The sequence below is a fragment of the Diprion similis genome, chromosome 4, assembly GCF_021155765.1.
Source record: "Diprion similis isolate iyDipSimi1 chromosome 4, iyDipSimi1.1, whole genome shotgun sequence".
NCBI classification, from domain to species: Eukaryota; Metazoa; Arthropoda; class Insecta; order Hymenoptera; family Diprionidae; genus Diprion; species Diprion similis.
The window spans coordinates 17,059,344-17,086,460 of NC_060108.1; the positions used below are offsets into that span (position 1 = coordinate 17,059,344).

A 27,117-nucleotide genomic window follows, 5' to 3' on the forward strand; every position below is an offset into this window, starting at 1 on the left:
AAACAGAATCCATCTCGTATCCTTGAAAAAATGTTTTCTCAGATGCTTCGTAGCCATGAAATAATTGCAACGTTTCATTCTTTAACGTCTCGAATTTATTTGCTAAGTACAGCAATCGATCCAAGGACTTAATTTCTCTGTTACGAATTAAAATAACGACGGACAGTTACTCGGAGAGGATTAATGTTGAAGATGCGAATGAAATGCAACCGAGGCTTAACGGCAAGCTTCTCAGGGACAGTAGACAAAAGCTAGCGGTAGATTCGGGTGAAAAAAAGCCTATCAAAAACGTAACGCTCCAAAATATATCACATATAAATCGATGTATGTACGTAGAGGAATAATTGATCAAAGCTGTTCATGAAATGCAGACCAGTCAAGTAATCTAATATAACAAAGAGGACGATTTAATTTTGAATTTCAATTATGAGTGATTATTCTCAGTCGCTGGAATTGAATAATCTCCAATTCCTACCAATACTACGTACATTACATCAAATAAGACCGTGCATATTCATTCGCATTTCTGTGGTCACTTGACGTTCGTAAAGTTGTTTTATTCCTCAATTTTTTCCATGTCCGCAATTCAGAAAATTTTTAATTGGTGGAATTCAGCATTAATACGTATACGTTGAAAACATGAAGTGAAAAGCGTAATTGTTGTGCGGGTAGCTCGAGGTATTTCAAAAACACACTCATTACCTCTTTCTTTTTAGTTGAAAATCTTAATTAAAAAGCTCACGTAAACACCATAAAGATCTGGCTCAAGCGAGCAAACTCACGTACGCCTGTACATTTTCCAACCCCTAACTCTGCCCCAGGTCTAATTGGGTGAAATTTTAAAACGGTCCAGCTGGGCTTGATAATTTTTAGAAATCGTAACAACATTATATCTGCGGCATATTGCAGAAGGAATACCACGTCCGGGAATATCTATTTGAAGAAAAACTTCTCTTTCAACTCTCTGTCTCATAGATTGTTTATTCTACTCGTCAACGATTCGTATCTCAATACTCGATGATTTCTCGACATTACTTCTGCGCGAGATGTAAAATATTTTCGAACGAAATGAAAAGCGGTTTATTCGTTGAATTAATACCACTTCGGGTGATTTTTTTTATTCGTTGCAACTGACCGGAATCTTCTCTTTCCCAAATCGAATTGAAAAGTTGACGGGATTAGGAAAGCTTCGTGCCTGAGTGGATATTTATATGCTACCGATCAACCGGCAGAACATTCCTGTTGGACGAGTCGCGTTACTTCAGGCGTATTTAGAAGTTTGACCGGGTGAAACTAAAGTTGAGCTGCACGGTGGGGGGGTGGGGAGGTCTATATGTATATCCACCTACACCTAGCCTGCATCTATACCTACCGAATGCAAAAAGTTTATACGTTTTACGCGGGCAATTATCCGCTGTTTAAAGTACTTCGGATCTGAAACTTCGCGGAGGAGCACTTCCGAAGTACCTCCGTTCAACAAGACGTTTAATAACTCTAACAATAAGCTGCGTTGTAATCGCCAATTATCACAATAGTTCGTTTTTCCAATTAATAATCGTTTGCTATTTCGTCGTAGATGTTAATAATGTGAAATAACTTGGTAAAGTCATAAGGTAAATCGATTCTCATGCATTTTTTAAACGTAATTCCGATATCGGTAATGGATGAAGCAGACTGAAATACATTCGGAATGTATAAAATGGTAATTTTTGCAATTTGTTTTAACGAGTCGACAAAATGACGTCAAAAAGGGCGTAAAAAATCAAAAACACGAAGCTGAGAAGGAGTGGTTAACAATTGATGCGGAAGGCCACGTGCCGGAATAATCGAATAAGACGTCGATTTTCAATCTTCCCGTAAGGCAATGAGGAATAGCTACATTAATATCAAGCTATTTGAGTATTAGGACCTTTTCGCTGAACACAGTCGAGTCTCAGTCCGTTTGTAATCCATGTATCATTTACAGAGGATAAGCATCGTGCCCTGTTTGTTTTCTCGTTCTCAATCAAATCGTGTTGTGAAAAATGAGGCCTCGTATCTGCGAATCGAGCTTCAATACAGCAGCTGTACTCAATTGTAATTCTCGAATAAGCTATAAATATTTTCATTATATACGTGTGCCAATATGCCAATATAACCGTAATGCTACCGTACTGTATATGTGCCTGCAATATAAGAGATAACACGTCGGGATTAAGCTATTTACGGATTACATTGTATACCTAAAATTACTGTTCATTATTTGTTAATCGAGAAATAAAATTTCACCTCGTACACTCCACATAACGATTTGGCACTCAATTCAATCGTTTATAAAAGATAATCAAGCCATAGGCTCGTATACATATATTATGTATATCGATTTTCATTATTTATATACTGCAGGGTCTCAATCACAATCAGTTTGCCTCAACTTTCAATTTCTTTGGCATTGTGCCGCCTGTCCTCCCCCCTCCTATACCTTTCTCATCCTCCACCTCCTCATCGGCAAACTCTGACAATAAATCGAAACTTCTTATAATTGGTGATTTATCAACCGAATCGCAGGGAGAAATCACCCCCCGGTATTCTGAAGGGTGAACGTCGCCGCGGCACGGCGTGCCTACAGAGGGTTTTCTTTAAAACCCAATCAACGAACGACAATGAGGCAAACCGAGAGATCCAGGAGTCATCAGCAACTCCAGGCTGAGCTTGAGTGGAAACTCGGACGTTTTCGAATGATCCGCGGGATGATCGAGACGAAAAAATATATTGACGAAGAGTTGAGTAGATAGGGAGAAAAGAAAATATTCGGATCGTGATATCGTTGGATTGTTTGTTACTCTTTTCATTGGCACCATAGTATCAATGGTACGAATACAATATTTCGGCGTCCACTGGTCGGTTGATTGGGCAATGGGGTTGTATGTGGATATTCTTGGAAGTTGAATGCAGGATTGATATGGAGTCGGGTCGTATGCCTGAGTATAGTTATACTTACATATATATGTATATATATATACGTGATTTGAATCGGCAGAAAGCAATCAATATCAATAGAACCTTGGGGATCTGGTTCAGTTTAGTTCAACTCTATTTCCCTGACAATATCGCAATCAAAAACCAATCGGGTCAGGACCACCGCAATCGGCTTGCGGCACCCCTCAACGTTCTAGGGAAGCGCGATACCGCGTCGCCGAAACCTTCGCCATCGCCGCAGTTTCCCATCTGCAACATTATGGTTTCACATGTAACGCTAAATGAATAAATGAATAAATAAATGATTAAGTGGAGAAATGACGCTAGAGAGAAATAACAGCATCGTGTATTACAGGTGTGGATTCCAAGAAGGAAATGGAGGCAACACGCCCATCGCTGGTTTTCCGATAAATCGGTATTGGCACGTTGAATGATAAGTATCCGAGCCTCGGGAAAAAATCACGTCAGAGGGGCAATATCTTCTATGAAATATACGGGGGAGATGTCGCGTGCAGAATCCACGCCAACCATCGAGGGACCTATAACCTGATATTTGCCAAGGTCACCCGTTCGGTTCCCTTGTCGACGATATCTCCGTCTCATTTTTCCCCCCGTTTCTCGCTCTCTCGAAAAGTGGAGAGAGAGAGAAGGGGGGAATCACGAGTGAGCTTCTTATCTACCTACAAGATGCTCGCGTATTATCAAGTTTGCCAACGAAGACTCGAACGATCACAATAAAATCTCACTGAATTCCGTTCTTCTTTATGTTACACAAGTCACGACGAGATACCGACTTCCCTCCGGCTCGCGTGAGGTGATAAAATAAAGACGTGATGAAAACATATAAAAACGAACAAACACTTTTCTACGTCACGTTTTATTCTCACATAGAAAATTTATTACACCATATGTCCGATTTTTAGTAAGAACAACAACAATAATAATATTAATAATACGCGTCTGTCGGCGCAGAAGTTCGCTGAAAGATTGTAGGGTTGTTACTATTCATACCTCACGCATCTGCTTTATGCCTATTACTTACCTAGAGGTATATCAATCGTGAAAAAGGTATCCAGACGTATTTACAGTCCTCCGATAATATATTTGAGACTCTATCATCTGGCCAACGATCTGTTTGATAAACGTTACATTCATTTCGTTAGCCATTTATTCATTTTTATCGGCTGGTCTGAACACCGCATACGACTCTGTATAACCGGTTCAACATTTTTCAGGTATCATATATAACATTCTTCCAAGTGATATGCGCATGGGAATTCAAATATCCTGAAATCGACAATAATTCCGTCGCTATTTCAACAGGCGAGTTTTTCGGTCGTTGGTGAAACGTTTTTTATAAATAATCATACACAATCGTCGTACCGTAAGATTTTATTATGGAAGTTTCATTCGATTGGCAAATTTGATTTCACAATTAAAATTCGGTCGAATGCTTCGCTTGGATGATGGGAGTTGACTTGAAGAAGAAAAACAGGCTGTCGTAAGGATAGAATTCTTTCCGATCTAATGATTAATTTTGAGGATTGTAGCTGCAGCTGCAAATCTATTCGGCACAAACTGAAACAAGTTCCCAGATTTTTTTTTGCATATCAAGAATCACATGACCGTACATTTAAACGTAGGTAGGAAACATGCGAGTACATAAATAACGAAAGACAGGAACGATTCGTGATTAGCGCCGAGACACAATGACGGGTTGAATATTTATCTCTTTTCCATTTCGAGCCTGCGTTGTTTTCGTTTTCAAGCTAATTTGAATTTATGGTACTTCGATGTTTGATGCGGCCGGGTTCGCGGTGAGTAAAAATCCACTAAATCCTGTCCCAGAATACCGGTACATAAGGTATGTGAATTCTCTAATGCCTAAAAGAATTACGAGGGTCGTTTTGGGGTTGCGAAACGTCGGGCTCTCCGGGAATCTTGAATGATTTTATGCTTAATTGCTGACAGCGGTCGTCGCTTTGATCCGAAACTCATTTGACTCGTTAACCTCGGGCATTTCCTCAGCGTTGTTTAACACCTTGCCACTCGAAGAACGGGCCGTATAACGTTTGCCGGGACAACGCACTTCCAAGACCCCAAAACATTCTTAGTACCCCGAGCTTCCCTAATTCTGGTTAACGTGTGGGCAAAGGTACCCACCTTGAATGAAAACGAGGCCATACGAAACGCGGGGAATTAGGGGGCGTCCTCTTTCGCGAGAACTCTTGGTGGCGAAAGAGAGACGGATATAGAGAGCGAGAGGGAGAGTCGGGGGTGACCCAAGGACACTTGAGAACTTTGCATAATGGAGAATGATAAATTGGGCAGTAGCACCTCACAACTAAAGTAGCTGATAAGAAATTGGCGGTGGAAAGGCGTAAATACGAGGGAGGGAGTGAGAGAGAGAGAGAGAGAGAGAGAGAGACCAGCACCATGTAGGCAAGGCGCAGCAGCACAATGCTGAGGGCGCCGCGTATAGCCTGAAATTCGCCAACGAGCATGGAACGCCTTTATCGCCGAGAACATTACCGTGAATTATTACGCACAAAGTCAAGAGAACCGTGGAATTGGTGTTACACTCCACTCTGCACCGTCGTTTGTTGTTAACGTTCCGACACATTACTCATCCATGCTACACCGCGAATTCGTTGTTAATCCTCTTTCCACGCTCAACACTCACTGACAGTCTAAATCAAGGAGGGTTGCCGCAGGATGCGCTAATTACGCACTTCTTCAACCGCGACCCGGTAGAATCGCGTGGAAAAAAACCCGTCGCTTCGTGAACTCGAGAAGCCTCCCGGAATCCGATAACGAAGTGAGAAGTGCCTGGCAGTTTGGAATTTCGTAAGACGTTTCGTTGCGACGAACTTCTAAGAGGGTTTCGGGGTGTAATTGAGGGTGAATAACCGGAAACCGATAATTTCATCCCAAAAACTTACCATGGCGTATAGCTATTTCCTGAATGTAAAAAAAAAAAAAAAGATAAACGAAGCATCCAACGACTGACGAATACCGAGCGGGTGCAGATAAATGAATAAACATCCATTGCGGTAGCCGATTACTAGGCGACGGGATTCAGTTGAGAAAATGCCTTCAAGTTGAGACAAAATGTCTGGAGTGGAAATAGTTACGACTGTGTAATGAAGTTGGGACTCAATTCGGCTCCGAATAGATTGCCTTCTAATGAATTGGGTCGCAGCTGAGAACTGAGAAGGACGTGTTGCCACGGCTACGATGGACGAACTTGCACTCAACTATATACCCACTTCTGTGCACCGCTCTGCGTTCATGCTGGTACTGTACACACCCCCATGTACTACACAACACACGCGCACAGTGCGCAGTGCAGCGGGTCAGAAGGGTGGGTATATCTGTAGTATACATATATATATTTATGTATATATGTATGTAGACCCCCGAGACTTGAACGAATCCTGTTGAATCAAAATCTACAGTTATCGCATCCACTGTTGATGGTGCACTTTGGCCGACATTCAGCGCGGAACTCACATTGCATCCTAGGTATGCAAGCGAGAGTGCAGACAGGCGTCCATTTTTTCCGCTGAATTGACGTTTTGAGGGGACAAGGGCGTTCTCAGAATCAGTGTTTGATAAGTTTCAACGACTAGAACTCCTGGATCGTTAGTTACGGGCAATTGCCAACACTCGACAATGGTTCAGGAAAGTTTGGCAACGGAGCTTAAATGCTCGATGAATTGTTGTAACAGAAACACGTTTCTGACTCGGCTTCTTTTTTTTCAAGACACGGGACGCGTCTCCTTAACCAATTCCACTTGAGCCCTTTATTCGGTGAAAGAAACAAGGAGGATTCGTTCCTATGGATTTTCTGGTGATTTTCTTTCGCGCGAATGACCAGGAGACTGCTTGTCGTCCGTTGATTCAGGAGATGACAACACGGACGAGAACTTGAATTATATCCTCGGGTAGGAATTACCGAGTGAGTGTTAATCAAGAAAGTTCTCCAGAGGGTAGAAGGGCCGACGCTGTATGGTTTGGTACGGTATGTACATCGAGTTCCTAAGGTTAGGGATTAAGCTGGAGCTGAGAGACGACAAGGACGCCGGGTACCGCGATGCCGAGGAATTTCGAGCGGCGTCGCGGCGCCTGACGTCACACCAGAAACGCGATCGTCAAAGAGGGAAAATTTAAAGAGGCGCGAGCAGGATGCTTATAACCAATGCATGCGCATGTATAAATGTCGAATGCCGAACGCCGATTCCTTTCAGTTTTGATATTCATACCCAGCATCTCACCGCAGTGTCGACAGTATGTACCTGCGACATGTCGTGTGCTTTTCTCTGCTTTAAATTTATTTTATTTTCAGTTGATCCTCCTGAAAGGAGTTCGGTCTCTTCTTCCTTGCCTTCGTTCATAATAATGCCCTGGAGGCGTGTGAGGTCAATAAAACCTTGATCTTGCAGACGAGATTCAAAGAAATTTGCGAATGAAACCTTCTATCAAAGGCGCGTACAATAATTGAACGTAAATAATACGTAGATCTGGTGACTTGTATATTGTCAGAGCATCGTCGGTAAGGGTTTGCTGAAAAGTTACGTCGTTAAAAAGTTATATCGTTATAAATAAATTTAAACTGGTTGTACCGTACCACGTTTTAATTGATGTCTCGTACAAATATCAATCCGTTTCAAACTTTATATTCCAGTTTAGTTCACTATTACCAAAGATAAGTAGGTGTGTTAAATTTTCTCTTCGCTTTACTTTTGTAATTCGCGATAACCGGGCTGTAAAAATTTTTTCAAAATTTTTTAAAAGTAAAAAGTCACTCCACTTGCTGCAAAAACACGGCATATTCAATTGCCCAAGTTTCATTCCGATCGCTTGAGTAGTGTAGGAATTTTTCATCCTCGTGTTTTCGAGATGTACAACGTGACTTTAATATCGCTTTAATATTCGCCAAAAACAAGTCTGTTCTGTTAGACATAAGCCCTTTACACACAATTAACAAACATAACAATAAAAATATGAAATAAAAATAACCCTTCAATCGTTTGAAGTAATTTAAAAGTAGAAATTACGATGATCAATTTTGAAAATAACTCACATTTCCTATTTCTACTCCCATTTCTTCTTACACTGTATTTGATTTGAAAAGAATTTTTTTCAATAAACAAACAACTCTGAAACAAATTCCAAATTTGAAGTGACAAAATATGTTGAAAGCGTGAATAACTTTGCACACCTTTATTTGTCGACGAATTAATTATAATGGTTGTCCCGTTTCAGTTGGTCTTCAATTCTATGCGTCATCGCCAAAAGAGAAAACCACTTTTTTTCTTCTGCATTGATTCTGATCCCACTGACTTTGAAATATCTGTGCGCATAGATGAATATTGTATTACACGGGACTTGAACATGTGCAAATACCTACAATACTGAGGTATATTAGGCCAGCTTTGTGTGTGTGAATACCGTTTAAAACGATGGTATGTAGAAACCGTTAATCGTTTTTGCACACACGTGAAGCTGCGGGCTTGAATTATTGCGTAGTATAGTAGCATAGCATCTGAATATCTGAGATATAAATTAGAAAAAAGTTATTTCTTCTTCCGATTGCCTGATTTCCGTAAAGAACAGGTTATAACTTCTTTGAGAATTGAAATTTGGATATTGCACAAAGTGTTAATTGCGAGTAGGTGTTCGTAGGAAAGATAATTCATCCAATTGTCCGCTGCGTCACCGGAAATAAGATAGCCGGCGCTGGTACCACGTAGGTACCAACAAGTTGATGTTTATTGGTAGCGATCTGGATACTTTAGCTGTTTTACTGGCTGTCAGAGGCATGCCGTTGCAAACACCCTGCGTCAACCCAATTTCTCAACGACGAGAAAATGGAAATAAAAGGAAAAAAACTGCGAGAGAAAAGCAAAAAATAACGTCGTCCGCAACTAGGATTACAGTAGGGCAAAAAAATGTCCGGAAATAGGATACGCCGTACGCCTGTGAAATAGAAGATTCTCCAATTCGGAGAAGGCTGTCTCTTTCCCATTTGTCACAATCCCAGTTTGCGTAAAAAGAAGTATCACTCAAATCCCCGAATAAAATCAAAAACTCACATTCGATTTGCGAAGGAAATTCTTATTTCGAGAAAATCCATTGTCGTGCATAGTTATAGTACATTCTAATACCTCAGCAGCTGAAAAACATACATATACTTACTAATAAAGTGCGTATTTTACTTGCATATTCATGTCCGTATAACTTACGTACATATTATAACAATGACGCAAACCGTGCCACTTTCAGTCACGTACTAACGTGCATGCTACCACTGTGATTACTTGCTCCCATAAATTATATCCCCTCCATCTTGACATTCTCTCGATTAATCTTACATCGTTCGAGTGGTATCAAGTACTGCGTTTAAGAGACATCGGATCGACCACGTTTCTCGGACAGCAATTCGTCTATTGGTGAACCCAGAAATAAAATATAAAAAAAAGCAAATCAATTAGCGAATCAGTGTCACAAAACCGGGTCAAATTGTATTGAAACCATAAGCGTCATCCGTCCATATCACCCGGGGGAGATACGAAATTATGCGGAGGTTCAAAAAGTGGAATTACTAGCGGAGAAAAAAGCTAGTAGAAAAATAAAACAAAAATGAAGAAAGAAACACGTCGCCGTGCGCAAAACAGGATCTGAAAATCGCCACCGCTGGGGGCGTGGATATAACGTGGATCCTTTGTCTCTGGGCCTCGCCGTAATATAGATCGCGGTAATTTGTCACAAGACTTTCGAGTTTCCAAGCGAGAGCGAGGCGGCGGCGGCGGCGGCAACACCAGAAGTAGCAGCAGCAGCAGCAGCAGCAGCAGCGAAAGGCACGAGGTAAAAGACGCGAAAAGTCTAAAGGTGGGTCTTTCTGCTGGGGACGCTGGCTTGGTTCACTGGGTCGACAAGGTTAATCAGTCGGACGCGGGCTGGCTGTGACAGGCGATCGTGACTGGAGAAAAAAAGGAAAAACCCCGTAAAACGTGAGAGTTGCGAACCAAATTGCTGCCCGGGCGTAGCTGCAGGATCTATACTCTCTAAGCTGTGCGAACCCGAAATCTTCATTCCATTTTTCCAGTCTCCCTTCAATTCAGAAACAGCAAAAACGGGGATGATCAAAGAAGATTAGATAAAAAAAATTCAAAACTATATATCAGCTCCTCTTGCAGCAGTTCGAGAGTATCGACTTGTACACTCGACATTCCATCAGCCGGAGAAGAGGAGGGTGGAGGATCGGCCTAACGATTAGCAAACAAATTCGCAACACTCACCGGTCAGCGAAGCCGCTGTTTTCCTTTCGGCCAATGGTCATCGAGAAAGCTGTGTACACGGAGTCCGCGCTCCGATGGGCGATACATTTTCCCCTCCCCCCGACAGCCCTCTTCCTCGATATTATACGGGCAGATAGGCAGCGTCGAAGCATCGCGCCCTCAGACACACTCACAGCTGGCCCAAGGCCCCCGTTTGTATCAGGCCTACGGGACTCGCTCCGCGAGCTATTAACACGCAATTATCTGTCGAGGGCATGCATGAACGGATGAACGGCCGTGGAACGCCGAGGGAGAGAGGGAGAGAGGGAGGGAGGGAGAGGGACGATCCATTTAACCCCAGACGCACCACGTGTGCTTTGCTATGTGCCGAGCTTACTCACGCGTACGTATTGCGCGTAGGTGCGTTTGTCTGCCTACGCAGTAGAGTACAAGTACGTACAACGTGGATGGCGAGAAATTTTGTGTGTGCGCGAAGCGAGGTAGAAATGTCGCCAACACGTGTGTAGATGTTATAATCCCGACAGTGTAATCAACTCCCCTCCCCCCCCCCCCCCCCCCCCTATTTTTACTATTCCTATTTATTCTCTGTATAGCACACCGGGTGGAATTTTTCATCAGCGGACAAGCAGACACGGACATGTACAGGGCATTCCGGCTTGGACTAATCAGTCCGTTACTTCGAATCGTGAGTGCTTGGTACATCGATCTCCCATATCGACGCATAAACTGCAATTTATTGCATAATTTGACAGGGTCAGTTCTTTCTCGTTATATCTGTGTGGCTGCGAATTGCTGGGTTGAACCGTATCGCTCTGTAAAACACGCGTCGAGTATCGTACATATGTGGTATATCGTACGTGAGAATTGAGGGAGACAGTCGTAGCTGGATAGGTTGTGAAATTAAAAATGCAATTTGAAAACAAATCGTTGAAAAAGATGGTGCCGATGGAAATTGGCCGGCGGGCACAGGTGCTGGCAGATGGTACATACTTGATTGTAGAATTTCATTAACACCTTTGTTCGTTTATTTTTATTATCATCTTTTTTCTCTCTTTTTTCTGCAAATTGGAATGCAAATCGGCCGATCTTGATTATTTTATCGACGCAAACGTAAGTGTGCGAATACGTGCCAATGGTCTAGTTACGCCAAGTCGCTGCAGATGAGTCATTTATTTTTATTCCAAATCACCTGGCAAAAAATTGACCATCAGCTTCACGGACACTTCGTCTGCTGTTGGAAAATCTTTATACCTGATTCGGAAAAACCGTTTTTCAAACTCCTTATTTTAAACAATCCGTGCCCCGCTCATTTTCCCAACTTCACAAGTCCCGGTTTCATTCCACATCTCAACGTCAGGGCAATGAGAGCTACGAATGGAATTGGACCGGCAAAAAGCTCCAAATTCTACAATTCAATCGGATCTCGTTATACCGCGAATGGCGTAAACAATATATTATCCACTCGAGTTCTGCGAAGAGCAACGAAGCGTGCTGCTCTATCATAGTTGTTGGTTCTCCTGTGTATTGTTCACTGTTCCAGACAGTTGATCATCACTTCAAACTCCGAGTTCCTTTTCCCATTTTTCCCTGTACGTTATACCATATAATATACATTTATTCTCTCGCCATGCAGCAGGTATCGAGGCTGTTTGTATTTCGTGTGTGGGGCATTGTATATATACACAATTCCAGTTTATACGGTGACAAAGCTTTGACCAAGGCGACTGAACAATCATCGGAAGAAACGTAACTTGAAACTGTAAAAACATGGTGTACATGATCTCGAATAAAAAAGGATCATGGAGCGAGTCGTTGACCGGTAGTGTCGCCTTGGCTCGCTAAAAAATAGTCGTTAACAAACAAAAAAAAAAAAGGAGAAAATTTTCTGGCTCACTTACATACGCAACGAGTTGTCGAGGAAGAGAGTTTACGAGGTTTATAACGGTATTATACCGAGGCAACGGTTGCGGCTAGTTTTTGTCCTCTTCCTCCTCCTCCTTCGCTTTTTGTTACGGGCAAGTGGATTTTGTTCAGGTCTAATCAATTCATCATTCTAGACTAACCTTGGCACTTCCCATTTCTCCCGGGCGACTCCGACAAAGTTGCGTGTCGGGCCTCTTGGAATCGGGAAGGAGGGATTTCGGCATTCGCCTTGCAACGAGAAGGAGGAAGGAAGAAAGGAGGTGGAATTAAGGAGAGAGGCCGCGGGATCGGTCCTCCGATTGCTCGGATAGTGGGAGGTCTGTGGGTCGTGGAACAGTTATATAGCCACACAGTCTGTCACTGACCCTGTAAGCCTGGTTTCCTTCTAGGCCCAAGCTTCTCCTCGAACGGTTTCCTATTCACTTCCCAGTCTTCGTTCCCCGAGTACGAACCTCGGAGCTCGGTTCAATTACAGACTTTTACCAAGGTCCCCGAGATATATCCTTCCGCGGATCTCTTCGTCCTCCTAAACTAAAACGAGATTTAGGAGTTTCAGACATGAGGGTTCTTGTGATTTGTGCTCTCCTATTAGCCGCTGATCTCGCTGTCGCGAGTGCCTTTAGCAGCGATGAATTCGGTGAGGGTAATTCAATTACGGATCCCCAGATAAGATATCGAAAATAATTGCCTGCCGTTGGCTTCGTTTGACCTTGCCTAATCGCACGCGTATCGCTGAGTGAATTTCTATTATATCTGTGTCGAATTATATCCAGATGAATTCTTCCGTGATGAATTCGACCAGATTCCCACCCGAATCCGACGGTCGTCGGAGGTGAAAAAAGGACGCGATACTGCGCAGGGAGACGGTGAGAAAAAGAAGAAGCCTCGTCGTTCTTGCTGCGGTGAAAATGACGACCTGAAAATCCTCTGGGGCGACGGCGTCAGGGACATTAAGAAGGAGTGTTTCGATCAAGCGAAGAAGGCTACCGAAGTCGTGAGAAAAGGTGAGCAGCCTCACGGGCGCAAAGTAAATGAACAAAAACAATTATCGATCAAAAGTTTAGTCGACGCTTGATCACCGAAAATCCGATGCAGAGCTGTTCGCAGAGGATCAATGAAGCGTAAGGAACGCGCAATCTTGGTGGCTCGTTAATAAACATTTTGATTCCGTCAGCTGCTAGCTGTTTAGTCATTTTATATTGCCTGTTAAAATCTACGCCAGTTTTCTCCTCGAGGAAATATTTCGCGAATCTGAACATCGGAGAACTCAGAGAGCAGAGGAATTCCAAGGGGGAGGGGGATAAAGTTATCTCTATTTAGGTTAAGCTAGATGCCTCGCGAAATTTCCCACATTTGTACAATTCACTGGAGAGAATTCCGCCCAACCTGAATTATTCTCATTTCCAGCCAGAATGATGGAAGAATACGAGGGATTCATTCACGGTAACAGAACCAAAGACGAATACATTGTGAGTTATTACTTACGCATTTTCGCTTACATTAGAATTAAGAAACAAAAAAAAAAACCTCACTAACGTTGACTATTTTCCAACAGTGCGCTGTGCAGTGCATCGGTCAGAAGAAGGAAGTTGTGAGTAGGATTCATTCTAAAGCGTTACGAGAGTGAAAATTTTGAGATCCGATTATTGAGAATCTAATTTTTATGTTTGTTTTTGGCCAGCTGGACCACATGGGAAACGTGATGAAAGAAAGTATGGGAGAATACGTGAAAAATACATATTCATCGGAACCATGGAAGGTGATGATAGCAGATCAAGTTTTGGAAAAGTGTTTCACGGAAACGCAAAAGCCCAGCGAAGGTGAGAAGTCGATTGAAATCGATGTATAAAAATTTGCCGTATTAAATACGGTTGCGTTAACGGTATAGCAATTTTAATATTACAAAAAAAAGCTATTCGCTGAAAGAAAGAAGAATCACAATATAATAATATCCACCTGGGATGCATGACGACCTGCTTTCTTCTTCAACGGTGACTAATCACTTCCATATTGCGAGCCAGCGATGCTACGACCTGATTTCTTTTTAATAATAATAAGAGAAAGTACGTACGAAGACACCGGGAAGTTATTGTCTTCCCGCAGCTGTTTGCGTCTTTGGGTTATTAATATTTATACACGCGGATGTTTTTCACGATCAGCTCGGAGTCGACGTTATGGGCGATCGTTATAACTCCCTTTGATAAAATATTGGTTTACCGTGACATTCTCCGAGGGCGATAGGCGTAACGCGTTATTCGTTAATAGACACGGTATACTTCACAGGCACTTTGTAATAAATTTAAACCCCTGCAGGTGAAGTGTCAACGGATAACGGTGCAGTCACAAACGGGCGATCGGTGCAGGCCAAGTGCAATAAAAACGGGATCGCCTTCATTCACTGTCTCTGGCGAGAGATGCAATTGGTGAGTTAAACTTTGGAAATGAATAAGCATAACGGAAAGTGGTGAGGTGAACACGTCGTGATATAAATCATTCTCGTGTAAATTCTGTTTCAGAATTGTCCGGCCGACCAGCTGCGTGACAGTAAGTTGACGTTCCTTAACTTTTGGTACATAACGCTATATGTAGACTCTGTGTAAAATGGCAATTTCATTGGAAATCGTTTCCAGCAATTAAAACGTGCTAGAATCGTTTTACTGCAACATAATAAGCTTTTTTCGCCAATCAAAAGTTGGTAGGTAGGTAGGTAGGTACCTGTGCGCAGGCAGCAGCTTTACTACAGCCGGCACTTAAAATTCACTCGACAATAAACGCCTCCTGTAATTACACCTATATATATATAGAACTGCTGCACGGATACTGCGCATAATGGAAAGACTGGACGAGAATATTCCGGTGCTATCAAGACTATTAGACACGACTGAGCAGAGCCCGTTTATCAGTTGGAGTGAAACGAAATGATATTTTCGCAAAAGCTTGTAGCTACCCACCTATAAAGCCGACCGCGCCTCTCATCTAGTCGAGTAATTCAACCGTGAAAATATATATCCTTGCGGCTGGTGAACGGTCCAGGAATAGTGGGATTTGCTTGGTGCGGAGGGAGACGATCGTCATGGGGGACGATAGGAGTATAGGAAAGGCTGGATCTTCCTCAAGATGAAAACAGGATTCAGGAAATGGCAACTCTTTGAGCACCCTGCAGTTTCCGTTCAGAATTATTCACAGCTTCTGAATATTGTTTAATGCAATTTTTTTCTTTTCTGTTCCCCCCTTTTTCCAACTTTACATTCACTTCTCGGAAGAATTTCGTTCAATTCCGTCGGGATAAGCTGGCCTTTATTATGTGAAAATATACTTCGTACCAACTACGATTATTCTCACAAACAGGCGAATTTGTCCCGTGATTTTATCATTTGAACGAGTTGACGACACAACGTCGGAATCCGTTTTTGATCAGTGTGAATTTCAATCATTTGCGTTTAGTAATTAGTGCAGTGACATTTGTGGGGTAGATTCAGTATTTTTCAGAAGTTTAGTGGCTTAATTATGTCAACGAATAATAACGAAAATTTCGTTGATTTCAAGCGTTCAATCAAACACTCCAACGCAAGCTTGAGTTAAACGTTTTCAGAGCATTAGTAGACGAAGAGAAGGAGAAAACCGAGTATCTCTTTTTCAACATCCTTACAGGATGATCTTCCGCAATTGAACGTGTACGAACACACCGAAAGAGTAAAGTGATCGAAACGCCTAATAATAAGATCGAAACGTCTCAATTTAGGACCGAGAATCGTAATTTATAAAGAAAGAAAAATCGGATAACAGGTCCGCGTATAAACGATAAAGATCAAACGTATAATACCAAACGACTTAAATCACCGCGATCAATTGTCTTGCGAAGAAACGATGAACGGGTCTAATATCGATGCCCCTTCTCCAAACACTGCCTGAGCTTTGGAAGTCCTCGACTATTGGTTGTATCCAAGCAAAGCTCGGATTACTTTGTTGTTCCAAGTTTCGCAAGGGTCTTTAGTTACTCGAAAATCTCGGGTTATCTTGCAGCAAAGTCGCCCATAGACGTATACCTACTGTGTTGGTATGGGTGTAAGATAAACTGGCGTAAAGTCGAATTGCCTCGGGCGTACAAGATGTGCGTTATACCCCAATCACGACGCACGTGTGACTCTTCCAAGGAGTCAGGAATTTGCGCAGAATTTATGCTCATCCTTGTTTCGATTTTCATCATAATTGTCTTCATTTCGTTTAATTTGGTTTTTATTTTTCAGGCCGAAAATGCAACAGACTTCGAGAGAGGCTACGTTTACAGGAATCTGCCGTCAATAACGGGACTGAGCGCAGTCTTTTCTGATGACATACACGCGTTGGAAGTTATCTTTAAGTTACTTTACTTTATTTAATTTAATCCGAAAAAATCACTCGTATAATATTCGACGTATAACATTTTATCTTGTTAGTTTTTTTCAAATTATTATTTATTAAAAACGATCAGTACCTATAGAGTGAATTTGAATTCTATTTTCATAAATGTGTTGAAAAATGAAGATCATATGAACGACATCAGAGTAATTATGATTGTATCATCGACACCTCCCAACTGGACCACATCACAATGTATGCCTACTCTGGGCTCGCACCTAATTATCAATGAAGGTTACTCAAGATTGATCCGGGAGAACCAATAACGTGGTGGTTAGTGCCACTGGCCGGGGTTACCTCTTGTAATACCCAATCACTGCAGCTAATAGCCTCTAATCCACACAGTAGTTGACCTGCCTCTCGATAGGATATGCCGAGCTGTGATCAGCTGTTACCTACGACGACGTACAGTCTTGCTCTACCTTCGCAGGTACAGTAGGATATCTGATTTTGCGGCTTGGAAACTTTGAGCAGCAATGTTATCATGACGTGCGAGCAGAATTTTCAAAGGAAGATGATTTTGACCCCAATCCCCCGACGCTGATCAAAGAAAAACGAGATAATTATCCCTCAGCCCCACACAAGACCAGACATTTTACACCGTGTGAGGTGGATACCTATACTTTGATAATCACCGATCGTAATTAGTGTGGCGGGAATACGAGAGAAGAAAGGATGCCTCACAGAGGTTGCGAGGAAAGGAGCAGGGAAATAATTAAAACAACTTATATAGAATGCGAAAATATAATAACATTTCACCCATTTTGAAGATCATTTTCATCGCTACTACTTCATGCAGGTATAAATATCGTCAGGACTTCGAATCAGCTAAGAAAAAGCACGAATAAAACGGATTATAAAGCCGTTAGTTCTTTAAAGTATGTAGCCATCGTTTCGTACTTCGAAATTTGATCTTCTTTCGTATCAATTCCAATTCAAGTCTGCTATGCTCGAGTCCAAGTAGCACAGGTTAGATATCATTGTAACAATTGTTGAATACTCTACACTGGCATCGTCATAGCCATCGCTAGCTTAGTTCTGAGGGTGAAGGGTGGAGGGTGGAGGGTGGTTGGATGGCACCGTACGTCCGGCCAATGTAACTTAACGCCACTCGACAGCGACTCATGGATCGTCGGTTCTAATCCATAATTAGCAGGCTCTACTCGAGTTGCAAACTGGAGCTGCACTACGTCGTCGACCTGTGGCTGATATTCTCACTCTGGCACGGAAGCAGAGAAACTGAAATTACGGTGGCGATAGACGAACGGATAGCAAGACTTCGCCGATTCGTGCATCTTTCTCCACATTTTTAGAGTTCTCACTCCGAAAGAAGATCGTTTTGAGAAATCGACTCGTTCAGTTATCAGTTCGTCGAAAATTTGAGACAGTGTTGCAGCCGCGAGAGGCAAGCAAACTACTGGAGTTAAACTACGAACACATCCGAAGATCGGTACGCATAGTTATGATAATGACTAGACGCTGGTGTGGAAGGTGAGAGTGAATTGCAAGTTCCTCGGTCTTAATATTTGTTGAAAATTCAAATAGCGAGCAATTATGCAGAGTTGATGTTTGCTCCGATGAAAATTTACCACTTCGTAGACTCAAAGGTGCTGAGTGCAAGGCAGACGACTTTGGAGAGTACGAGCGATTATCGTTAAGCTTGTGTTTCACCTACGGGCGAGCACTGCATAATGCACGGGGAATTCGCATTTCCCCGACTGATCTAACAAGTTTTCCATGTTTGAACCGACCCGCGGTTCTAACCCGAGCGATTTCCAACTCAACCCTGTGACATCGTGAGCCTGTCTAAACTCAAGGCATTAGACATACGTATATATATTATGTTCTGCCGAAATACACCCATAAACTTTGGGACGATATTTATTGTTGGTCTCGTTCGAATGGAAAAGCATGCCTACGGTAGGTATATCAAACCACTTGGCATATTTGTCCAGTCATTTCTTTCTATATTTATTTATTTATTTAACCAGGATGAAGAAGAAATTTTATCTCCGCGATGGAGACGCAGAATTTATGTCCTTTGGGAATAAGAATACTCTCACACCGAACAAAGCTCTCGTCTATCATCCCTAATTTAACGGCGGTTGCGTCATGGCTGAAAGTAATTCAGCTTTTGACAACTTTACAGGCAGTCCTTACCCTTCGCAGTATCGCGGAATTATACGTGGGAATCAAAGGGTTTCCTTCCTTGACTCGCAGAGTATATATATACTTGATACGGAACTCGCCAGCAATCGGTGTGTACGCTGCCTAAGCCAACAAAAAGAACTTTCCGGTGAAAATACACACCGCAATAGGTTCCTTGCAGTGTCGAAAGGGGTAGGTCAAAGTTATGTATAACATTATATATGTACGGGTATTATATATATATATACCTCCATGTATGCCGAATATGCGCGAAAATGCGAGCATGGATTCATATTTTTTCTGCCCTTCCGCTCCGAAGATTGATACGAAAATGGAAGATGGATAGAAGTTAGTAAAACGCAGGAAATAAATTACATCGCAAAGAATCAACGTTCACGCATTATATACTCCTATGATACGTATGTATATATCTTTTTTCGACAGAGAATTTCGTTTAGAAAAACAAAGTCGAATGACGTGCAGAAGACAAAGCGGAGATGCAAACAAAACGGATTTTGCGGCAGCCAACTAGAATTAAAAAAAAATGCTTCTCTCAATCCATTGTAAAAATTGAGGAAAAATTTTTCATCACTAGTCCGAAAAATCCAATGCGTGGAAAAACTTTTCAACTGCAGGCGTCCGTCAAAGTGAGGTGAACAAGAAATTTCGTCTTATTGGAGCTTTTATCTAAATGAATAAATTTTGATTCAATACATCGAATAATAACCAAAATCTTTCTTTATTACCTTGTGGCGCGAGACGCAAAATAAGTTTAAAATCGAGTCCGCGTACCCCGAGCAAAGGGGCCAGCGGGGGGGAGGGAGGGGGGGGGCCTGGGCCACCCCGAAGGGGCGGGCGTCAGTCAGTCAGATAATTATCGCGGTAATCGACACATCGCCACGTGAGTATAGAGTTTAGAGAAAGTGTTGTATGAGTGCCTGTGAGCTGTGGAATCTGTTGCACCACTGTGATTATTACCTACATCTAATAAGGTAAAATAAAAGACTGTATGATGACCATCCATCACTGTGTATCCGGACTCCTTGCTAACTTAATCTGCACCTATTCCTTGAGATTATCATAATACCCTCGCTGTGGTAGCCGTGCTCCAGTCACCGGACACACGACCCTCGGGCCGAGAGTCGTCACCGAGCTAGTCGGCATCTCTTAGTTTAGTTCGGGGCTAGGTAAAAAAAATCGCACCTAACCTGGTGCTTAAGAAAGGTAAAAGGTGGAAGAAGCTTCTTGTTGGCGCGCCTTTGAGCATTCGTCACTCAATTGCGGGGAGGGTTTTTTACCACAACTTATAGCGTTTGCTTTTATCTTTTTTACGTTGATGAATAAGTTTTTAAGTTTTTGGTTAATCGTATAAGCAGCAGGTAGCAGCACGTTGAAACAATTTTATTTTATTAGTTACGTGGAAGAAATAAAAATTTAACAACCAGAACCGATACCAAAATTCTTGTTGACCGGAGTTATCTGTTTGAACTATCCAGTGCACGAGAATGTTGGATTGTAGTCTACCAGGTGCACTTCGGACAGCAGATATTCAACGTGATCAGAATGATTTCAGTTTGGTGAAAACAGAGTAAAAACATGAGTTGGTTTTGAGAGACGGTAAATTTGATTTTCAAAGAACTCCGCTTACCGCTAAATGTTTTTCTTTGTGCTGTGAGTCGATCTATTTTTTTTTTCTACCCTCCGTTTACCCCCTTGCAATGTACTGTTATTTCTAAGACGAGAGCACTCATGAAAGTTTTTGCACAGAAAAAAGCTACTAACTGGCATCGTCACTGTGCGTACTTAAATCTTTGTCTCCCTTGACCAATAATTTGCAAAAACTTATTCTTCGAATCGATCGATCTCATATTTTGTCATACCGTTTGATTTTTCTCGCTTGTTTAGTCTTAAACTTTCGAGGATTATTTTACCAAATCTATTGAAGGAGCTTTTTCGGCATTATTTTATTGCTTATCATTATCGAAATGTCGGCTCGAACCTCGCGGACCCGTTGGTACCTCGCGACGTTGAGGGTACCCGGCCGCATGGTGGCGCGCTGTGCGCAAACGGGATCTAGCGAGCGCACGCGCGCGCGCGATTCACTTAGAATCGAGCGCTTGAGTAGGTAGGACATACTGCTAAATCTCCTGATTCTGCTCGCGCGGGCGATTACCGCGTTCTTCCCGCGCTCGGTCGGGTGTCGAGTTCTTTCCATCTGACGTAGTTTTAAGGATCGCGTTTTTAGGGTTGGTTATGGGGGAACGGGGTCCACCTCTTGGTGACCTGAGGGAGAGCGTCGACGCGGCGATGCACTTGTCGCCCAAGCACTACAGCGTTGGATCCCCGAGAAATCAGGAGCGCTGTTTGCACGGCCATGAGCCATTTTGGACGCTCCCCGTTACCCCATTAACATTATTGAATGATAATTCAATTTAGATTAATTTCTCTAATAAGGAACGCGCCAGTCAGTTTATTACTTTGTAGCCTGTCGAACTGATTTTTGTTGAATAAATACAGGACTTGCTTCGGCTTTTCCCTCTAAACCGTGAGGGTTTTTATACCGAAGCAAGCGCTCTTTTATCTCTCGCGAAATCGTGGACTTTATTTATCCACCCTCTCACTCACTCATCTTCTTTAATCACGTAATGAGATTCATTACATCTTGTAGTCTATATCGGTCGTAGGAATATGCCGATGGGTTCAAATTTTAGGCCATTAATTTACAGATGCAGGTTTTTAACTGTTTCACGGTACGTTGAGATGCAATATAATAATACGTCGCACGTGGTGGAACATGTCATGACTGAAAAAGCTTTATGGATTTGTTGGAATTTAACCGAACGACCTGCGCATCACCGTCGCGAATATAGCAATACGACCATGCAGTGACACCTCTAGATGAAAATGTAATACTCTACTCGTCGTTCATTGTTTGATGAAAATACAACAGCGTTTTAGTTTGCAAGTAAACTGGTGATCAGGAAATGAACACGTCGCACTGTGCCCGGATTATTAACGCTTTTTGATGGAATGAAGCTTTTGTCGGACGCGCAGCAACGATTTTCTACATCGTTATAACCGAGTTAAAATAACGCAGATCACCGATGCGACGATCTGTACCTTCGGCGAGGAAAATTCAGCATCGAATGCAAGCCCAGTTTGACTATTGCATTAAACGTTGATATTCGCGGAAGGGTGCATAACCGCGCAAGAGCCTCAAGAGAAACGCGTTGCGTATTAGAAAAATAAAAAAATAAAAATGAATAAAATAATGAAACAAAAAGAAAGCCTGCAGCTAGAAACCAGCGAAACAAAAGGACGAAGAAACAGCGACGTGTCACAAAGGGTAATGAGGAAATTGTTACCCTGATGACTGCACAGGGTGATCCAGCGGCCCTCTGAAATAATAATTTGAATTTGGTCGGTCACTGACCGTAACTGTAAAGGGTTGTCCTCCACCATCGTTTCAGTTTACGCAACTAAAGTGTCCGGCCAGTGGCGTAATTAAAAGATCCCATGCCCATGCCCTTTAATAACGCTTAAGCGGTTTACTTCCATACAGCCAACCGTTGATTACAATTTCCCAACCCTTTAGCTCATCAATCTTGAGATAATTCCCTCGGTTTCAATGGAAAATTTCCCCCCTTCGAACCAATTGAAATTGAAGGAAAAAAAAAATGAAAAAACTACAAATAAATTTGAAAAGAATTTTTTTTTTAATTTCTACCGTTTCAACGCACTCGCGTTATTTTCCCCGTTGAAAAATTTCCACGTCACTGGATCAGACACAACGGTAATGCATGGTTTTTGTTGAACGGGATAGGATAGGAAATAGGCCCGTGGGGCGAAGCCTGACTGTGTCACCTCGCTCACCCGCTGTTCAGACATCAAAGAGACCTCCGTTCGCTCACGAGGTACTCTCGTTCCGATCACCCTGCAACGCGGGGAGTCCAATACGAGCAGGAGGACGAACTTTCGAGGCGATAACGCTTCGGAATAGACAGGAATTTGTATCGGTCTTCTAGTATTTTCCTACGCGGCTTAAGGTCTCCCACTGCCATGTTCATCGCCGGATTTTCGTGGTATCCTGATCGTTGGAATAACGGTAAAGTAAAAGGATCCCCTACTGTGATACTCGTGAATCGTCTTCGGGCTTCTTCTAATATATTTTACCAATGACCCAACGATCACGAAATAAAGAACAAGCATTACTCGTAACCGATGAAAAAGAACGAACGAAAATGAAAGAAGGGGGACGAAATCTACGACGAAGTACACACGGTATTGATGGGGATGATTGTCACGCAGTTGTGATGAAATCAGTGAGTGCCTTGCGCAATTAGAGCGCTGCAGTACTTTGCGGAATGTGACCGTTAGTGCGCACCTTTGATTTTTTATGCAAAAATTGTGTTAACTTGGAAAACGTAGGCGTCGTGTAATTGTAATGCGACACTGACAATATTCGTGGTTCGAAATGTGATTCTTTCATTCTAACAATGAGTTTCAAATACTGTTCTCTTCAACCTCCGTGATAGTCTTTCCTACGATTTCTATTGTTCTTTCCTTTCGGTATCTACAACGCGATAATCATCTGCAATGATTCCTAATACTTGTGAAAACCCTAGTAATCATTCAGCAATCACAGAGATTCACGATGCCTGTTACCGCACCGGTAATCGTTCCAAGATTTTTAGTAATTTTCTGTTTGAAATTCCCAGCATAGTATTTTATTTAGTTACTTTGATAAATGTGGTTTACGAAAACGCACAACGATTTATCGACAGTAAGTATTGTGTAGAAGTTACGACATCAACAAGTTACGTGATTATACATACACGATACACCCATGGATGGATAGGTGTGTATTTAAGATAACGATTATGAGTGACTGTACATCTGCAGATAGCGTAAACTGATTGTGCTGAACGATTGTACGCCTTAAGGTTCCGAATCTTCCTTTCTCTGCAAATTCCTGTTAGTCCCTAAGGTCAAAGTAATTCGATAAAAAGCTCACGCCAAAGCTGCGCCATCGATTCGAGAATAGGACGGTTACAAGAGGGACGAAAACCAAGCCATATAAAATCCCTCACGAGCCCTAAAGTCGAAAGTACTTCTCGTCAAAATAATTCCTTGTCCTAGAAAAGGACCTGTTTCGACCTTCAACTTCAGTGCTCACAGTTGAATGCCATACCTTGAGTTGTGAGTTTGTACTTCAGTTCTGAACATTTAATATTCGTGATTTATACTTTCACTTTGAAGCCGTGACTTTTTACTTGGTTAAAGTTTGTTACCGTTGAAAATCTTACGGTGCAGAGCGATACGATTTGAAGCGTGGTTGAAGAGCCTTTGATTGAGTGATGCATGTCATTGCAAAGCAATAGTCGATATAGGGGGTTACTTAGCTATTATCCTTTTCTCTTCTCCTGATCTTAGTCTTGTAATTCTTTGACAGGAAACCAAATGGGAATACTTTGGTCGACGATTCCTTACTAATCGAATTCTGAAATTCACCCACGCGTAGCTTCCGGGTCCCGTTTGTCTTAGTTACTTTCGAGTATCGTTATATATGTGTGGCTTAGGTCATATCCTGGGGAGAGTTATTCAATGTCTTTAGAGCTAGTCAATCGAATTATACTGCCTTTAACATACAGGGTACAAGAATATTATGCTCGTTTCAATCGAGAGCTTTTGTTATTCGAATTTGTGCTGCTATCAAATCTTAAATATTTGTAGGTGAAAGGTCACTAGGATCTACCCCCTTATAATTTTTGCTTAAACTTTGACGACTTTAAAAATCCTCAAAATCACTTGACTCATACATTGTATGGAGGCAATGATTGCAAAAGAAAACAGTTGCGTACATTCGTAAGTCACGATAATCTTCACGAAAAAGATGGAGTGACATACAGGAATAGCTGTGGAATAGCGCGTTAAGTCTAGCATGCGGAGATTATGCGACAAGTAGTCTCACGTAAGGAAGGCAAGTAGGTATTAAATGCACGTGGACTGTATATAGGTATCCATGAATAATATGTACATGTGATTCCGGATATGTAAAGCGTATCTGGTGATCAGAATATAATGTATATCGTATATATATATTTATGTATTTAATAATAATAATAATAATAATAATAATGATGATAATGCGATGGTGTGTGCAGTAGCGCAGATAACGAGACCGATCGATAAAACGAATGTCACGTAACGACATGCTCGGAGTCGTTAAAATTTTTCTGAACGTGTTATAGCTGACCTCACCCCGATCTAAGATTATCAAACTGCAAGTTCATAGTCTGGCTATTATGCATTATTCATCGGGGCCGTAGCCGAACATCCACTGTATTATAATTCTTAGGTCACGTATATAAAGATTCTCTTTCATTTTCCATCTCATTTTATTTCTTTCATTCTCTTGTTTCTCTCTTTTTGCTCGCCAGATTATCCGGGAAAAATGATATATTTTGTTTTACGCGAGTGCTGCCACTTTCGACCATATTTTCTTCAACTATCCTCGATTTCGTAAACTTAAATTTTTGAAAAAATCACGTCCGTAAGTAGAGTTTCGAGAAATACGATGAAAAAATCGTACCACTCAAAGCACGCGATCAGTCTAAGCTGAATGTTGGTAATGACATTCAGCTTCGTTCTCTCTCTCTCGTCGCATGTGATCTTTAAAAATGTTGATATTCATCCCCGCAGCCAAGAATCTATTCCTCTTTGATTCCTCGCAGCAAAACGAGATTTCGCTCGAGTGAGGAGAGAGGAGAAGTCCACAATTGCTATTGCTACGGAACTGTTTGTAGAAATCGTCGAAAGCCAATGTAATGTATGTATAGACGGGGAGAGATGCGGTGGTAGGATTTTAAGCGGCTTCCGAGATAAAAGAGAAGGGGGATTAATTTATACCTGCACCGACGGGAAATTGCAGCGTAATTATTATTCGGATTTAACGAAAGCGCTTATGCGGTTGTTGGCAGCTCTTCCGCTTTGCCTCTGCCCACGATCGTTGTAAGACCACGATTAGCCCCCGGATCCGGCTCCGTCCTGAAATTGAGCTGCGGACATTTCATTCTAGATCTCCGTAGTAATTTTTCGACGAAGTAGTTTCCGCGGAGTTCACTTTTCACTAATTAGCACTGGCTCTTTTCGTTTCCACTTACGAATCTATGCCCGCAGCCTTGCTTGAGAGTTTTCAAAGTAAAATCGTAGAAAACAACTTCTTCAGCCACTTAACAGCGCGGAATATCTACTCTTCTATTCCCTGAGAATATGAAGATGTGCATGGTTGTAAATGCATGCGTGATGTGGCATGAGCGTAGTATATCGCTCACGCTGCTGCATAGATACGTTATCACCGATTCCGTAGTTTCAAATATAGTGATTATCGCGGGCGTGACAAGTGACTTAACTGCCAGTGTCACGTATCATATCGCTCTGGTTACTGAATTATTTATAATTTTAATCTCTTCCACTTAGCCACAACGCGGCCACGTAACACGTACCTAACACGAGAGAGAGAGAGAGAGAGTGCATGGCATCGCATGACCGAAAGTGGTTGCAAGTATATCGAGTAGCAATCTGCGGTTATCGATGATCTTATCGCGAGGCCATGGATACGATGAACCGATGATCCCTCGCTTGAACGGCCCAGAAAAAAAGGACTTCAGTAGAAAAAAATACAAGCTAGTGTTCCGTTGATTACCGATGCTACAAATTGCGGATTGTTTAAAGGCTCACGCCGTTTGGCAGGATAACACCTACAGGGATTCCTATACTGATTCAGGGCACAGAGGTGCTAATTGGATGGAAAATTTAGAAAATAATTAGTTCGTCAGAAGAGCCATGCGCCAGGGGTTCACAGTTGAACCCTCTCGACACCGACTAGATTTTAGAGGGTCAAAACCGAGTTTATATTATGGTGGTGAGGAGATACTGCGTAGAATCTATCGACGCAGATTAATCCTACTTTGTACTTTAGATTGAATAGATTATGGATTGAGATCTAAGAACTCTTTGTTGTATGTTTTTCGAAGTCTTTTTGGGTGTTTCTCGAAAGGAACTTGTAAAGAAGACGAAGTGGAATAGAATGATCAACGTACAAAAAATCATCCGTCATGCATTTGACTACCACCTTTGGGGTAATGAACTCGCGTTGAATCTAGATGGCCTGGCGATATTATCCGGTATACATTTTTCATCGCTTTGCAAAGTCCGGAAGAATAATAATACGCGGTATGAAAGTTTGAGGAGTGGAAGGGGAGAGTCGATCCCGTCCGTATAGGTATAAGGTATAAGGTATAATACCTACCAGTCCAATCTCTCAGCTGCTAAATGCATCGCCTGCACCAAAAATCATACGGTGCTTGGTTATTCATGGCATTCC

General features: G+C 42.1%; 1 protein-coding gene across 1 annotated transcript; it reads left to right on the forward strand.

Moving 5' to 3' along the window:
• The first annotated feature begins 12,544 nt into the window (after positions 1–12,544).
• LOC124405648 lies at positions 12,545–16,646 on the forward strand. The gene is made up of 8 exons (XM_046880723.1): positions 12,545–12,822; positions 12,959–13,189; positions 13,593–13,654; positions 13,741–13,776; positions 13,867–14,005; positions 14,499–14,608; positions 14,702–14,729; positions 16,433–16,646. The coding sequence occupies exons 1-8, from the start codon at positions 12,744–12,746 to the stop codon at positions 16,513–16,515; spliced, it is 768 nt and encodes a 255-aa protein (XP_046736679.1). The 5' UTR covers positions 12,545–12,743; the 3' UTR covers positions 16,516–16,646.
• Positions 16,647–27,117: the final 10,471 nt, after the last annotated feature.

Excerpts from the sequence above, each read along its gene's own strand:
- LOC124405648 (XM_046880723.1), top strand. The coding sequence starts at position 12,744 with ATGAGGGTTCTTGTGATTTGTGCTCTCCTATTAGCCGCTGATCTCGCT. Across the intron at positions 13,655-13,740 it reads GAACCAAAGACGAATACATT|TGCGCTGTGCAGTGCATCGG; the intron begins GTGAGTTATTAC and ends ATTTTCCAACAG. Across the intron at positions 14,006-14,498 it reads AACGCAAAAGCCCAGCGAAG|GTGAAGTGTCAACGGATAAC; the intron begins GTGAGAAGTCGA and ends AAACCCCTGCAG.